The sequence below is a fragment of the Patella vulgata genome, chromosome 2 (genome assembly GCF_932274485.2).
Source record: "Patella vulgata chromosome 2, xgPatVulg1.2, whole genome shotgun sequence".
Taxonomy (NCBI): domain Eukaryota; kingdom Metazoa; phylum Mollusca; class Gastropoda; family Patellidae; genus Patella; species Patella vulgata.
Window position 1 is genome coordinate 50,759,283 of NC_065880.2, and position 17,611 is coordinate 50,776,893.

At 31.8% G+C, this 17,611-nt stretch overlaps 1 protein-coding gene across 2 annotated transcripts in view; it reads left to right on the plus strand.

The window, feature by feature from the left end:
* LOC126810871 (HIV Tat-specific factor 1) overlaps positions 1 to 17,233 on the plus strand; it is a 29,899-nt gene extending 12,666 nt beyond the window's left edge. For both annotated transcript variants that reach the window (XM_050536193.2, XM_050536194.2), the window contains 5 exons: positions 864 to 1,069; positions 1,621 to 1,796; positions 2,921 to 3,017; positions 13,275 to 13,364; positions 15,582 to 17,233. In XM_050536193.2, the coding sequence (XP_050392150.2) occupies positions 864 to 1,069; positions 1,621 to 1,796; positions 2,921 to 3,017; positions 13,275 to 13,364; positions 15,582 to 16,010 (998 nt within the window). In that variant the 3' untranslated portion in view covers positions 16,011 to 17,233. The remainder of the gene's footprint in view (positions 1 to 863; positions 1,070 to 1,620; positions 1,797 to 2,920; positions 3,018 to 13,274; positions 13,365 to 15,581) is intronic.
* Positions 17,234 to 17,611: the final 378 nt, after the last annotated feature.

Genomic DNA, 17,611 nt, shown 5'->3' on the forward strand with positions numbered 1-17,611 from the left:
TATACATATTTAAAATCAGCGAAACATACTCCAGATTTTGATAATAGAATTAAATATAAATGAATTAGAAATATATACATTATTTACATAAATCATTCAGTAAATAAATGGACATGAATTTGGTTATCTACCCTTATAAAAATGAACGCAAAAAGAAGGCTACCTCATTAGTAAGACATTTTTGTAAACTGTTTTTTGATTGGTTCGTAGAGTTTAGCTACAATTAAGTCCAGGGTAGATAATTTGAAATCGTGGAAACCCCATGGATTAACCCAGGGTATAGTGGAGAGAACTGGAATGGGACCACTGGGGATACCAAGGATGCATTACTAATTGAAATAATACATCAGATGAACCCTATTCATTACTTTGTTTTTACCAAAATAAAAGATGTTTGGCTCCTTTAAATTACATAAGAATATTATATAATACTAGAACACTTGGTATGGATACAATCGCTTGGTTTATAATACGTTTCACCAAGATCACAAGTCATTTTCAAGCAAATACCTAATGTACAAATAAGACATATCATTGGTGAAAAATGTATATCAACAATATCTTTAATTAATGAGCTGTATAGACAGGTGACAGAGATTACTTTACATTTTTTTTGTAAGAATATAAGTCTAGAATATTATAGTAAGGTTATTGTTCACCATTTTCAATTTTTGAAATGATAAACACTCAAACTGATCAGTGCAGAAAAGTAGGACATTAATCCCAAGTTCATTTCAATTCAAACTGATCACTACTTAACAAATAATATTTTGGCTTTACACATTTTGACTTCTTCTTACCTGAAACAGTTTACATTCATCTATACATGTTAATAATGTTTTTGAAATATGTATTTGTTTTAGCTGCATGGTTTGACCATCAAACAGAAGAAAGCTGCCATGTTTATGTCAGTGGTCTACCCACTGATACCACAGATGAAGAGTTTCAAGAATTAATGGCAAAATACGGTCTTATTATGTTTGACCCTTTTACCAAGAAACCTAAAACTAAATTATATAAAGATTCAGAAGGCAATGTAAAGGGAGACGGACTATGTTGTTATATAAAGGTAATTAATGGTCTCAATTCTAATATAATCTTTAAATTTGATTAAAGCCTCAATGCACCAGTAATAATTTTCCATATTTATTGTTAACCTTGTCAACTGTATTGTTTACATGTATAACTGTTTGTGTGTATGTCGTCTGCTAGAGAGGTGTACGCATGTCCGGGAGGAAGTGGGGACCAAGAGTTGAAAATATGGCGGGAGTGAAGAGAGTGGTTTAGGAGAGAGAAATGGCATAATAAAAGTGTTTAAAGTTAAAGACAATATAGTTATTGGAGTTCACATTTGTAAATGCTAATAGTAATATAGGTGTTTAATTCTAAATATGTCAGTTAGACATCATTTTGGGCTCTATGTTTTATTATTATTCAGCTTAGAAAGAAAAAAAGATAGTTTCATGGAAATGGATGCATTTAATTTATTTATATATTAATATTATCTAGTTTTTGGGATATTTAATATTTATAATAAGGTGGATCTTAATAATTCTTACCAAAACTTGGTTTTGTCTGATTTCTAATTTTTAAAAATGTTCTGTTTCTTTTTATAAATAGAAAGAATCTGTTGACCTGTGTTTAAAACTGTTAGATGGATTAGATATGCGTGGTACTGGTAGTACTGTTCGTGTAGAAAAGGCAAAGTTTGAAATGAAAGGAAGCTTTGATCCTGCAAAAAAGAAGAAAAAATTAAGCAATAAACAAAAGAGAAAAATGAGAGAAAATCAAGAAAAGTATGTGGGATTTTCATATCAAACTAAATTCTGCTGTTGTTGTGTGTGAAAATTTAATCATAGGAAATATGATAATATTCTAAAAGTGTTTTATTGCAAGCCTGGAGTGACCATGACATATAGTTCTAACTTCTAAATCATTGGTTCTTGATTGTTAAGTTTAGTACCAAAACTAACATTATACACTAAATGCAGTGATCATATACTCTTCAAAAAAAGTAGGGGATATTCAGAAACAATACAAAACTGCGGAAATGCACTGCTGTTTTTATTAGAGGTAACCAGTGTATGTTAATAACAGGCCAATTGCCTACACATGAACATAAACAGTTCATATGGGTGACTTATCTGACAGCCCCATTTCACTCGCAAAGAGATACATTGTCAAAAGTGAAAATGGACGTTTTTGATCTTTGTCTTAATGGTGAGTAATTGTTCCACCAACCCTCAGACATTCAGCAATTCATCGTAGCATGTTCCTAATCAACCGTCCAATCACGATTTGGGGCAATCTGACCCACTCCTCTTGCAGTGCCACGGCCAATTCTTGCAGTGTTGTCGGTTGATGTTGATGTCGACGAACACATCTTCTGATCATGTCCCAGACATGCTCTATAGGGGAAAGGTCAGGACTCATGGCTGGCCAATAGCACGTAGACGTTCATCATGTTGAAGACGTCTCATTGCAAATTAAACGTAACACACTAAAGCAAAGATACGCTAAACAGTAAATCTTATGCAAGAACCGATAGGAAAGCAAACATGGATAGGATAAACCAGCACACGGCAGTTTTCGTCAAGTTTTCCTTGAAATGTCTAATTTGACAATGAACCCCTCCCACGTGCATGGCGCTATTGTGTGTCGCATGTGCAGCTCAGTGGTTCTGTTAGGGCGATAAGTTCTTCATCTGTGAACATACTCTCAAAGCATGTCAAGTGTCCATGACTATTTATCATATCACAACCTGTATAGGTATTTGCATTTCAATATCTCCTACTTTTTTTGAAGAGTATATAATATATATATATATAATTTACTGTACATATTAGAATGTAGTTATCTCCCTTAGCATAGACAAAATGCTGTTACTAATAGATAATCTGTTTTTTATATTTCATTTTAGATTATTTGAATGGAAATTAGAGAAACCACTAGACGTCAGATTAAAACATGAAAAAGTTGTCATTTTAACAAATATGTTTGACCCAAAGGAATTTGAGGTAAGTACCAGTATATTGATAATGCCTCAATTGGCTAAGCTGTTAAAGATGCAGTGCTCTTGAAAATCAACAAACACTTGATTTGTTTAAATCCAAAAAAAAGGACTGAAAATATTGAAAAGTGTCTTTTTATATAATAATTTAGAAGATTAAAACAATTCATGTAGTTAGGGAGTTGGGTGGCCGAATGGAAAATGCGTGCTCGTTAGATCATAAGTTCAGTCATTGAGTCATTCCATTCCCCGGTTGTATGTGACAAGGAGTAGGGTCGACCCACCTGTCCAACCTTGTGGGTTTTCTCCAGGTCATCCAGTTTTCTCCCACTGCTAAAGACCCACACACCCAAGCGAATTATTAAAATAAAATTGAAATATATGTTAGTCCTGAAATGACCTAGTTTGTGTCGAGTGGACATTAAACCCCATTTCTCTCTCTCTCTCTCTTACTTGAATTGGGTTATTCTTGCAACATTTCAAGAGAACATTGATACAGCGATCAGTGGGGGAAAACTATTTTGACATCCTGAAGTAGTTGCAACAACCAGGCAAATGACCTTCACTGGTTTTCAAACGTTCAAGAGCATTACTTTTTTTAGTAACAATATTTTGGCTAATCGACATAGCAATTTAGAGACAGAGAGAGTAATGACTGTAGGTCATTGTGTAACTAACATGTATATTTTTTGTCTCCTGCGTTTCGAAGAAAGCAGGGGACTATTAAAATGGGTTTGTCTGTCGTCCATTCGTTACACTTTTTGGGACACAATAACTCTCCTTCTAATTGAGCTAGAATGTTCAAACTTGGTATAGGTGTTTATTAGATCAATGCCTCGATGGAGTTTGAAGTTGAGCATTTTCTGGTTAGGGTAAGCAGAGATCAGCATTTTGATTGGTAAATGCTTTGGGACCCGATAACTTTAGTTCTAATTAAGTGAGAGTGATGAAACTTGGTGTATAGTATCAATACCTTGACTAAGGTCGACAATTAGCATTTTCTGCTCAGGGTAAGCAGAGCGATAAGCAATTTAATTGGCCGAGACTTTGGAACACAATAACTGTCCTATTTGAGGTAGAATGTTCAAACTTGGTGTAGGTGTTCATTAGGTGAATGCCTTGATGGAGTTCGATGATGAACATTGTCTGCTTACGGTAAGCAGAGATAAGCAATCTGATTAGTTGATGCTTTGGGGCACGATAACTTTGGTTATAATGAAGAGAGAGCGATGAAACTCTGAATATAGATTCATTATATTATTACCTTGACTAAATTCGATAGTGAGAATTTTCTGCTGAGGAGCGATAAGCAATTTGATTGGTCAAGACTTTGGAACATAACAACTCTGCTTTTAATTAAGGTAATATGTTTAAACTTGATGTAGATGTTCATTAGGTGAATGTCTTGACTGAGTTCAATGATTTACATTTCGAGCTAAAGCTAAGCAGAGCTAAGCAATTGCATTGGTCGATGCTTTGGGACAAGATAATCTTGATTTCTATCTGGTAGAGAGTGATGAAACTTAGTGTACAGTTTGATTGTTCGATACTTTTGAAAAAAATAATTGTATGATTAATGAATATGTGTCATCTATTTATTTTGGGATTTCTGCAGGGGACATCAGCCTCACTTTTGGCTTGTTTATTTTAATAATTCACTTGTCACTAGAAGTAGAAATAAAAAATCAGCCAATTAGGTGGTCTGTACTGGGTCTAATTACACTATACTTTCTATTTCTTTTTTATATTATGTCATTTATACTACAATAGAATTAGAGTCTTAACATCTTTATGAAGTTTGTATTAATCTGATCTGACTTTAGGAAGTGAAAAGATGCTTTTCTTTGATAATAATGGTTTTAGCCAATGACACTGGCTCAAATCAGACTTCAAAACAGAGAGAAGTATCGGCCGGTCGTTGTATCTCACCTAGAGTATCTAAGTCGGAAGGAAATAAAGATCTTTTTTAATTACATTTTCTTTTATTGACATTTAAGTTTCTTGACACCTACATGTACAAGCAGCACTGAAGAACAACAGTGAATTGAGATAATCACTTATTTCATTTGAAACATGTTTATTAATTATTAGTAAATATTGTGAGATTGTCTAAAGAGTGGGTAAAACAACATATATGCACTGTCATATTCTATATCATTGATAGGTTGATTCTTACATCTGTAAATCATTATTGAAAAAGATAACATAGATAATATTCCAATCAAAAATATAATTTTATTCCCTAGAGTGATCAGAAATTGGTTTTAGAAAAATAGGATCTAAATAATTAGTTCAGTACATTAAATAATTGCATGTGTTTTCGGAAAAGAACATTAATTTATGAACTAATCTATTTCTGCTTGTTTTTGATTTTATACCGTTGGTGAATGTTTTGAGAAAATCATGATAAAAAAAATAAATTAATGCCAAAAAGACATTAGCGATGGTTTAGCTTTGATTGATGAATATTCTGTCATGAACCTGGCATATAAATACTTTTAGCCAATATGGTCCACATAAACGACTGTTTGAGAAAAATTGAATTAGTTGTATGCCTGTCCTGTTGAAATTCTTGGCTTTAATGAAGTTATCAATACTGCATTCTTTGCCGTCATCAAGTGAATAAGGAGCAGTTTATAAGGTACAACTAGTTTGTTTTTTGATACTCTTTCACATGGAGGGCGCCATGTTTATTTTTCAGAATGACTACTAGACATATTTGAAAAGCCATGTTGTTTTAATACTTCAGAGAAGTTTATGTAGCGGTAATGCTGCACCATTCTGACTTTCTTCATAGTTGACATGAACCAAATATTTCTCTATGTTGGAATCGTTCCACTCTCCAGATTTTTCATTAATTCTGCTAATTCTGGCCTAATATTATGTCATCAACCGCACGCCATTTTCATTAGTCAAATATTTGGTCCCCATTTAAGCACATATTTTTGATTCCAGTAAAAATCAGCGAATACATAATAAAAGTCTCAGAAAGTAATTTTGTGTATGATTTATTTCTTGTAAATATGAATAATTTTCTTTATCATGGATAACATCAAATTCATGCTAATTACAAAAACCAATTCTGTTAAGATTTTTTAGAAACCATGTGCTCTCATATTCCATTCATTAAAATATTTTTAAATTGAATGTTTGGAATATAATTAATGAAAAACATTCTTAAATATTAAATAAATGGAGTTTCGTCTTATATTACTAATTAAAAAGTCCATTGAAATAATATAAGGAAAGTGTGTCTGCAACATATGCTGGTCTTTGATCATTGTTTACTCTTTCAATCGCACTTACGCACGGGTAAATATTGCACCAATGTGACAACATATTTTCTAATTCTTATTTAGAGTTACATGTATATAACACAGTAGTCAGTAAGATGGAATTAAAGATTTTTATATACACAAGATTTTGATTTGAATAGTCCTAGCAGGAGAACTGCGTACCAAAATGCAGACTTAGTGTATAGTTTCACTACCAGGTACTTTGATCATGAACATTTTATGCTTAGACTAAGTATAGATGATCAGTTAGATTGCTCAATACTTTTGAAAAAAAAAATGTGCAATTAATCAATATGTGTCATCTATTTATTTACAGATTTTGGCGGGGGACATCAGCCACACTGTTGGCTTGTTTTAACTAAAATAATTTTCTACAGTATGTCAAACCATTCCTGATTTTTTTGTTTCACTTTTTGTTCTGTCAAATACAAAAGTTCAAAATGGTGGCATATTCATACCAATATTTAGACTAGTAATATTTCAAATTTAATGTTTTGTTTGTTTTGTCAAATTTTATTGGCATTCAGTTTCATCATTGTGGCATTATCTCTGTACCAATCAGTATTTTCCTCTCCAAATCGCACACAACAGTGACAAAAGAAACAGCTAAATAAATGGTAAATGCCATAAATTGTTTTGTGAAATTGAGTAATAATTTGCATGTACTTGAGTGTTCACATATTGTGTATTTTGAATGTTATGGATGTATGCTTTTCTCTATCCACATTTGTTTTTATTTAAAGTATGAGTTAACAAGAGTCAAATGAAACATGACCTCTAATTTGTTGGTAGGTCTAAAAACATCTGTGTCTTACCAGGGTTAATCTACACCCAGCTATCATATTTACATTAGTACTACCCTCTATAACATCTATAGAAAAATTACTAGAATTCAGTTTTGAAACGAACCATTTAAGAAGATATTTTCAAACCTTATATAAAAAATCAAAAAATTTCTATCTTAACTGTATGTACTTTGTGACACCTTAAGTTTAATTTGAAATCACAGATATTTTGTATAATTACCACCACCACTATTTAAATGCTTTCTCTCCAAGAGATATGTTGTGTTTCTGAAAAAAATTGAGTACAGTCCATATCTTGGTTCATTCAGTTTTGAATTCTCCCTTTAAAGCCCCAACATACCAGAATATATATTGAATTTGAATATAGATTTTAAGACCATACAAGACGACAAAATCTGGTTCAAAAATTATTCAAATCAAATATTGTACTAAATAATGTATGCTGTTTCAATTTTATGAACAATATTAAAAGTCTTGATTACAAATTTAAAGTGAAGTTCACAGATATACATTTACAAAAAAATTACATCCCAAAATAATACACCAAATTGTCTACTGGTTTTGTACTTTCAACTTTACTGGGATTCTTGATAAACTATTTGCTTGAAGAATGTTCTTGTCACACATTTATGCACATATCAGACCAAGTGAATGGAACCGGGGGCCCATTGCGCTGTAGTTATAGTACAGAGTCAACAGACTTCACTCAAAATAATAAAAAAACTAACAATAAGGGATATTTCCCAAACATTGTATAATACTAGTGTGAGTCATGACCGACTATGTGCTACATGAAATATAAATGTAGGCACATTGAAGGAAAATTTCTTTGCGAGTAACCATTTACACGAGATGTAGGAAAAAAACAAGTAAAAACTGAATGTTGTATATATATTAGTAGTCAAAAAATAGGGATCAAAACATTATAAACATGCAAAAGAATTCAAGTATATTAATTACAAAGTTAGGGCATTTATAAGTCTTTATTTCTATAAAACAGAGAAAAACTAAAACTATCATTTATAATATAGTACCATTTTCTTTGTATTGGAAATGGGTTATGAGGCCTTTCAGGGGGAAATCTTTCTGATCTTGGTTTCACGTAGCATTCTCAGACTAAGTTAAGAATTTACTCAACTTTCAATCACTGTTTATGAGAAATATCTTTAATCCAGAAACACAAAAATTTCTTATTGTTGAATTTGAAACATTGAATCAACAAAAGTTTTATAAAGGTCTATATTTTAGTTAAAATAAGGCGATCAATTTTGGGTAAATTCTTAACTTAAAGTAGCTAAGTCTCTAACTCTATATCATCCAAAGTGTTTCAGTCCATTTCTAGGTCCAAAATATTAGCGATTTATCTCCTTTTAAGTCTGATAATGTTTTGTGAAATCGGGGCCAGGTCTCTATCATTTATGATATAGTACCATTTTATTTGTATTGAATATGGGTTATAAGACCTTTCAGGAAACATTGTACTTCAACTACTTGTTTTAATTTTCACCAATTGACGCTTCCTGGTGTGGAATATCAGAAACTTTCTGTCCAAAAGACAAGATCAAGATTCCTTGAGAACTTCCATCAAATGGTATCTGAGAAAGTAAATACATGGATTGAAATAAAAGATAAATAAACAGAGAAAAGTGACATTTTCTGGTGGTGGTGTATCAACCTTCTAAAATTGATGTCTGCAGATGGTGTTAGTTTGATACAAGACGGAAATACCGGAAAAACTTCTCCTAGTTTATCTATATCCTTTCTGTATATAAAGACGCTAATCTACCTACAGCCTTCCACCATTTTATTGTTATGACATTTCTGACATTTTGTCAAAGGAAAGAAATCAATCTTACTTTAATATGCCCTGAGTTGGTCACCAAGGTATTCTTTTACTTATTTCTTACTCGAAACAGACACATAATAATTGAGCCCCACTCTAGTATCGGGGCCAACAAGAGTTCTCAAATTAAAACCAGCGAAAAGCTTGTGGATAATAGTTTTCATACACAGAGGACCACACGGCTACATTTTTTCAGCTGCTTTCCACAAGGTTTCCTTGCCTCTCAACGGTCAAATAGGGTATCACTGTCTGAACGACCTAGCAAAGTTTATTTGGATTAATGTTTGCTGAGGTGAATAAATAAATTATTGCTGGTATTTATTGGCTAGTGATCATACATCTACTTGTTTCTATTAAAATAACTCCACATTCGTCTTCTTATAGGTTACCTTCACTGTATTCTAACACTATTTTCACTTACCGTCTGCTGGCAAGAAAAAATTTGTATTGTTCACAAGAAATATGTTATTAATATTAATAATTTAGTCAAAATGATTTACTTTTCATGAATGTAAACATTATAATAAATATCTTGTGTCCCTGGATTAGTTAGAATCATTTACTTAATGGAAATATTGTCATGTGACAGCCTAATTTTATTTACAGAAATATTGTCACTCCATATAGATATTCCTTGTGAAACAATAGTAATGAGAATTATTAGTTCATTAACCAATGCCAAATTTAATTAGTACTTACGGGCATATGTTTTCAGTGATTTTCTAGGTTTGCTTTCATACTAATGAAAATCGTCAATACAACTTGAAGTGTTTTTACTTTGTTTTCCTATAAAACCTACATCTGTTATTACTAATTAAAGCAGCACTTTATCTTAGTTTAGCAGTGGTTGATGAGCTGATAATGCTTGAAACCATTGCTCCAGGAATATATCTACCAATATCTGACTTTCTTGTTAAAGAGGGGGGTTGGATGGCCGAATGGTTCGCATGTGCATGCTGTATCATAAAGCCTGTCATTGAGTCAACTGGCGGGCTTTCGATTATCCGGTTTTTCGTGACAAGGAGTAGGGGTGCCTGTCCAACCTCGTGAGTTTTCTCCAGGACCTCCGGTTTCCTCCCACTGCTAAAGACCCCTATGTGCAAGTGAATTATTAAAATAAAATTGAACCATGTGTAAGTCCTGAAATGACCTAGTTTGTGTTGAGTGGACGTTAAACCCCATTTTTCTCTTTCTCTTGTTAAAGAGTATAATTTACCTTTGAAAGAATTCAAAAACTTGTTTTTAGCTTATGGAATCCGCTTTCCATGAAATTTCTCTATGCTTGCTATGTGTAATTGTAATCAGTATAGAAAATAAAGGCGGGCAACAATCCACACAAGATTTGTATATTTTGTCAGTTGTTCATGGGTCTCACAAAGGAATGGCCTTAACGCTATATCTATCTGTGAATACCATACATGTATCCCAATGTTTGGATGGAATTAATGTAAAAATGAACAAACAAACAAATTAAAGATCATGAATGGAGATTTTGCATTGTGTTACAAAGAGTATGTGTGACTTCTGGTAAGGTGATGATTGTGGGGTTTCATTTTGATACTTTTCTGACTTGAATCACATATCCAAAATTGCTGAGAAAAGTCACAGGTTCCTGGAGATAGTGGATAATTAGTAGCACATGCTTGTCTTTGAAACATTGTGCTGCAAATGTCTACAAGCTTCCATCTTTGTTAAAATTGTAAACAGGTATGCGTAGTATGGTAAACTTATCGTGGGCATCTGGTGATGTTCTTCAAGTAAGCCTCAAGACTCTTAGTAAAGATCAGTTTTGACATGATCCGAAATAACATGGCAGCCGACAATGTACATTATGTAATGAACATGGTAGTGTATGTAGAAGATATGTATTCCACCTGCCTTTTATAAACAAACACCTGCATGAAAGTTCTACCGCAAAATGGCCATGTTGTCAAACTTCTATCAAGTTAAATTAACCTGAAGACAAGAAATAAACTTAATAAGTGATAGAGACTGACAAGTTTAGGTAAACATCGTTCATACTTGATTACTAGTCACCATAATATTTAATTGATTGATTATAAAAGCATGGTCCCACGGAACCCTACATAATGCGCTTTAAAATCTGTGCTTGAACTTCTATTTTTTGTTCTAAAAATCTCTCATTGTTGCTGGAAAATGGTAATTTTTCCTTAAAACACCTTTTTTGGCATGAAAAAATGTTATTTACCCACCCCTCTAGCATATATACAGGTCACACACATACACACACACCCTCATATCTGCCTTGTACACCTGACAGTCATTATGTTTATTGATATTTATAAGATCTATAATAAGAGCATTAAGCTATTTAAATAGATGTAATTATTACTAATTATTACTGAGGCATGTGGGTGGGATGCAAACATAAGGTGTCCAAACAGCAAAGACAGAGGTGTAATTTAGACTGAAGTTAATACCAATAGATAGGATTGTATATCTAAACAATCAATATTATTACAAGTGATCACTAGAGTAGAGGCAACTGTGCTCCTGATTACCCAAACTTATCTCATCCTAGTTGCTCTTCTGGCTAATTATATCTGATCAAGACATGACATGGATGTGCAAACATATATCGTTATTTATCAAATTTTAAAAATTGTATTCAGTCAATCTATCTTCTGTGTTTTCTTAATTGTATAGAATTGACATTTGAATAAATTCATATGTTAAATTATTTTGTTTATTTTAAAACCATTTACAAATTACTTTCTGCTACAAATATACATGACCTTCATTTATTGGTTTTTTATTCCCTAATGTCTACCATTACAATTCTACACATGTTTCACTTAATTTGAACATTTCTCTTATGAACACCTGTTAAAAATAGGGACTCTCTCTCAACTGAATTGGACCATTAATAAGACACTTTTTGCGATTGTGGTTCAATATTAGACCTACAGAAATGTGTTTAAAATAACGATTGCTTCTCTTAGATAATTTATGAACACCACAAACATTATCAATACTGTTCTATTAAGAGTCCACTGTGTGCTTTATTGATATAATTATATGCATTTTTATTATGGAATGGTCATAATGCTTAATATCACATTTTAATGCTGGAATTGCTTAATATCACATTTTAATGCTGGAATGGTCATACTGCTAATATCACATTTTAGTCCTCAAATTGTTACAATGCTCAATATCACATTTTAATCCTGGAATGATCATAATGCAATCACATTTTTTATTATTGTATTCTCTTTCTTTCATGAATATTTATAGTATTTTATTTACATTGGATGGTACTGGTAGGAAAAGAAATAATGTTGGGTTATTTTTAAATTCTAGCTAATATGAAGTATAACTATTTAAACCATGTGGTTAATGACATTTTGACCCATGCTTTGAACATGATTTATGTTTGGTATTAGTTTAAGGATGTTCTATGGTACTAGTATAATAAACATATAGTAGTAGACAAAAAAACATAGAAACAAACTATATAATGTCACCATAACTTACTGTAACAAACAATATTATAATATTACTGATGTATTCATTTTACTTTTCAAAACAATGATTATTCATGATTGAATTTCGTAAATTTTGTACACATAATAGTTAATTATTTAGCATCAAAATGCAAAGATTTGTGTACATTTTAAGATCAGAAGTTGAATATGTCAGTTTACTTTATTTTGTCATGTAATTTGTATGGTCATTTGTCATTGTAAAATCATTATTGTCCCCCCGCCTACATCTGTCAGATAAAGCATGGGAGTATTTAAAAAGGGTCTGTCTATCCGACTTTACATTTTTTGGAATACAATAAATCTAATTCTGATTGGGGTAGAATATCACTTAGTTCAATGATGAGCATCTTCTGCTTAGGCTAAGCTTTGGAACATGATAATTGTGATTCTGAGTGGGATGAAACTTGATGTATAGTTTCATTACATCAAAACCTTAGTTTCAACAGGTCAATAAAGCTTTTCTCTATATTACTAATTAGGTAAACAAATAATAAATATAGCTGAAAAGTGTTATTTAGATAACACTGTGTAATATCTATTCATAAATGGTAAGAATGGATCTGGACTCCAGTGCTAGTGGATACAAATCATAATCTTTTATGGTCACACAAATACTGTGGCTTGGAATCAATAGAAATCAGTGTAAACTTTAAACAGCTATAACTTGGGCTAGGATTGACTGATTTGGACCAATATGTTTTTTGGGTTATAGAGAACTTTCGATTGTCCTTGAGCTTTCACTATATACTTCCCTTTTGTTCTGACTTTTTGCCCATTTAATTAAAATCTTGTGTTTTATTCTCATTTCAGCAAGACCCTAGTTTAATAAATGAATTAAGAGAAGATGTTAGAACGGAGTGTATAAAATATGGTGATGTCAGAAAAGTCACATTATTTGATGTAAGTATTTTTGTCCACAGCAAGCTATATTTCTTTTTTGTAAATAAACTGAAATATAAAATTTTATATTAAAAAAGAAAAATTAAGACATTTCTTGCTAAACATATATAGAATGTTCTCATTTGAACTAATAATTTATTTGGCTGTAGTTATGAACACTAATTACATTAACATAATTATTTTCTAATTTGTTTGGTCATGATAAATGTGTAGCGTAAAAAAAGACACTTAATCAAGTCATATACTGGAGTGTAATGTAGCATCATGCCAGGAATCAATTTCTGTCAATTAAAATCTCAGCATCTGCATGACAGCAAGCAAAGAAAATGTTGGAATGTCTTGTAGTCCTGGCGTACATTTGACGATCTGCAGGTTCCGTATATGACATGTTTAGACTAAGAATCCCATGTGAAAATTATACAACTACTAATTACTATTTAAAATCTCATAATAAAGGGAGGGAATATGGCTGCTCTTAATTCTCAAATTTGTTAGAAAATCAAAAAAAAACAGCCAAAACTTTTACATTTAGCTTATTAAATAATTATTAAGTGTTCTGTGCGATCATTACATCAACAAGTGTGACTTCAAGTACCGGTAATGGCCCGAGTAATAATTCTCCAATTTTCTACACCATTGCTTTGGCTATATTTATTCTCTTTATTGTTCTTTTTGACACAATAAATTATCACATCAATTTTCTTGAAAGATCATAATATTGAAAGTTAGGTAAGTTAATGTGTTTTGTTAAAGGGATATAACCAAGCATGGAAATAAGGCACTTGTCACAGACAATGTCAGGCACAAATTTAAGCTTGTCAGACAAAATTCTTCTGGTGCAAGTCATTTTGTCTGGCATAGATTTGTAATTTTTTTTTCAGTTTTCTTTTTGATATTTTTATTTTATCCCTGACAGAAAGTTTAAAATATCAGCTACCAGTTCATTAGTGCCAGAAATTTTATCATCATTTCCAGGCCTGGACATCATGCCAAAAGTCAATTATGATGGCATATTTTGTGTTTATTCATATGTTAATAATGATACAATTACCAAGAACCAACTTTGTAATGTGAAAAATAGTTGTGTGCCTTACAAATAATTATAATTTGAAAAATTAACAAAAGAGTAGGCAAACAGGTAACCTCAAAGTGTAACACACAAGATTTCTGCCAATAGTTGTTTTAGTATGAGGTTAAATATGGGTTCAAATCATCTGACACTGAATTAATTAAGCTAATATAATTTTTAAATTCATTAGACATTTAATACAAACAGATCAAATTGAAATAAAAACAGGAAGTGGCGGCATTATTTCTTTTTGATATCAAATTTATATTATTTGTAGTACTAAAGAATAGTAACTTGATTAAACATATCTGAAATACTATGTTTCTCTGTAAGCTTGTTCCCTCTTAAGTACAGTGAACCCTCGAAAAAAAAATCTTATTCAAATTTGGTTAAATCTGTCAAAGCTAGTTAGAGTTAAAAATATGTTTCTCTCTGTGATTTGTAAGTGATGAGTAGTTAATGGCTACCTGTTGATTTAGACTGGGTTATATAGGATGAGAACAGTGGCTAAACTACAATCTCACAACTCTCTAAATTCACATGTTCAACTTGTAAAACAATGAGTGGTGTTACTGGTAATATCATTTCATAACTAGTTATAATTGATGGTAAATTACTCTACTTGAGGTCTATCTATGTGTGTGATGGTCTGGCGATAGCAAACAGGTCGTTTTCTCATGGTGTCTGTTAAAATTTCACATTGAATAAATACTGTCAAAGACTCATATTTTCAGGCTCGGAAAAGAAACCATCAAAAAACAAACCATTATGATTCTAAGTAATTTTTAATTGAATGCACTTGAACGGTTTTAGAAAATTATTATGAAAATTTTAAACTTTATTGACTAGCACAGGACAAAAATGATGTAGGTAGTTGATTGCTTATGCCTTTAATCATCAATTTAATTTCTAGTAGTTTTAATGGAAGAAATGTCTTCAAAAAAAACAAAAGAAAAAACATGAAAGTTCAGACAAGAATTTTAGAGACATTCCATTCCGGTTGTTCCTTCTGGAGTGTTGCATCTTGTGGATGCACTTTTCCGCCTTCCCCACACTCTGCTGACAAGCTTCCTGGAATTTCTTGCACATACATGTTTTGATTGCGGACTAATTTAATAATGAGTCCTTTTACTTTTCTGTATTTTAAGCGCCATCCTGAAGGTGTAATGTCTGTGATGTATAAAACGCCTGAAGAAGCTGATGTATGCATTGCAGCTTTAAATGGCCGATGGTTCGCGAAAAAACAGATTTTAGCTGAAACATGGGATGGTAAAAATAAATATGAAATTCAAGAAACAGAGGAACAAAAAGCTGAAAGATTGAAAATATGGGATAAATTTCTTGCAGAGGACGACCCTGAGAAGAAAGTAGGCGATGGTGTGGAAAAAGTGATGGTGAATGTTGAAGTCGGTTCTGGTAGCTCTACATCTGAATCAAATGTTGCAGAAAAAGAAAGTGATGTGACAAACTTAAGTGAAACCACTTCAGCTGTTGAAAATAAAGAACTCAATAACACAGAAGAGTCTTCTGTGAATTCAAATGCCAGTAACCAAATTTCTATGGAAACCAATTCCTAAGTACCATCATAATTACTACAATGTATTTGTTATGTTTATATACTAGTACATCTTTGTTAATATCATTATTAACCTAGCCCGCTTCCTCTCAAATTGTCTCCACTTCATCTGCAACAAATATTGGTCTGGACAAAATAGCATAAATTGTGTAGGCTGTATATATGGTAAACGGATGTCTGGTGGTTAGTGTAATGTGGACACAGTGACTTATGAGAAATGCATTCTACATACTTGAAACTCAAGGTGAAGGTGGATTTTCCTCTCAACCAGTCATAATACATAGCCATACACAATGGATACTTTTTGTGGTAGTCAAAGCAGTTAAAATTTGTAGACCTGCTGGAGCAATCTAGACTATATCATCATCATTGTGAAGATACGTTATAGCATCTATAACTTGACTTAACGGTATCATAATCATAAGGCAGAGAATTAATATTTTCAAAATCACAATAACTATTGTTTTTGGAGTTCCCAAATCTAAAAGCAAGATCCCCCTATAAAATGTTAATTAATGACTTATAGTAGTGATGGATATCTTTCAAGGATTTGGTAGGATGAATATACAGCAAATTATCTTAACTTTAATAAGCAATATTTATTATTTAAATATTTTGAAGACAATAAAAGGAAATTATTGGACATTATTAAGAAGTATGATGGCTCTAACGCAGCTTAATGTAGTGTAAATAATTTTTATGTAAGTTTTCCATGTATATGGTAACTGTAAATCAATGAATGTAGGGTATATTGTATTGTATTTATATAAAGATATTTATATCATATGCATTACATTAATGTTCTATACAGAATTTTTGAGGTTGGTTATCACATGATTTCAAATATGATGTCACATGATTTTTAGTGTGATGCCAAATATGATTTCAAATAATATGATGTTACATGATTTTTAGTGTGATGCTAAATATGATTTCAATGTGAGGCAAGAATTAACATTAGCATCAATGGAAAAATCTTTGGTGATCTGTGGCAGTAACATGTAGTAAGTACTATAAAATAAATGTGACAATACAAACTAAACTAAACTAAGTCACACCACATCAGTGGATTACAAAATTGTTTAATTGTTTTATTACTGTGCACAAACTGATGTGGTGTGACTTAGTTTGAATCAAGAGTCATATATATATTAAAAGAAGTTTTTATATTAAAAACCTATTTTTTCTTGCATACATGTATATGCCAATAAACTTTGAATTACTTTTGTTAAAATGTTTTTACTGAATGGTATACTGTTATATAAATTCGACATCTGTTTGCTATTGTGTCAAATCAAGAATTACAGTATAATTTTGAAGATATAATCTTATCGAACAAATTATTGGAAGATACTTTATAATCATGGCTCTTGTGGTGCTGAAATTGCTTGAAAAAATCATTGAGATTTGTTCAAAAACTTGGTTTATTTTGCTTAAAAAATGATATCCTTGGAGAAATTAGCAATTAGAAATCTTTTTGTCCCCTGCCCTTTGAAGAAAGCAGGGGACTATTAAAATGGGACACAATCATTCTAAATGAGTTAGAATGTTCACACTTGGCGTAGGTGTCTATTAGGTGAATGCCTTGATGGAGTTCGAAGA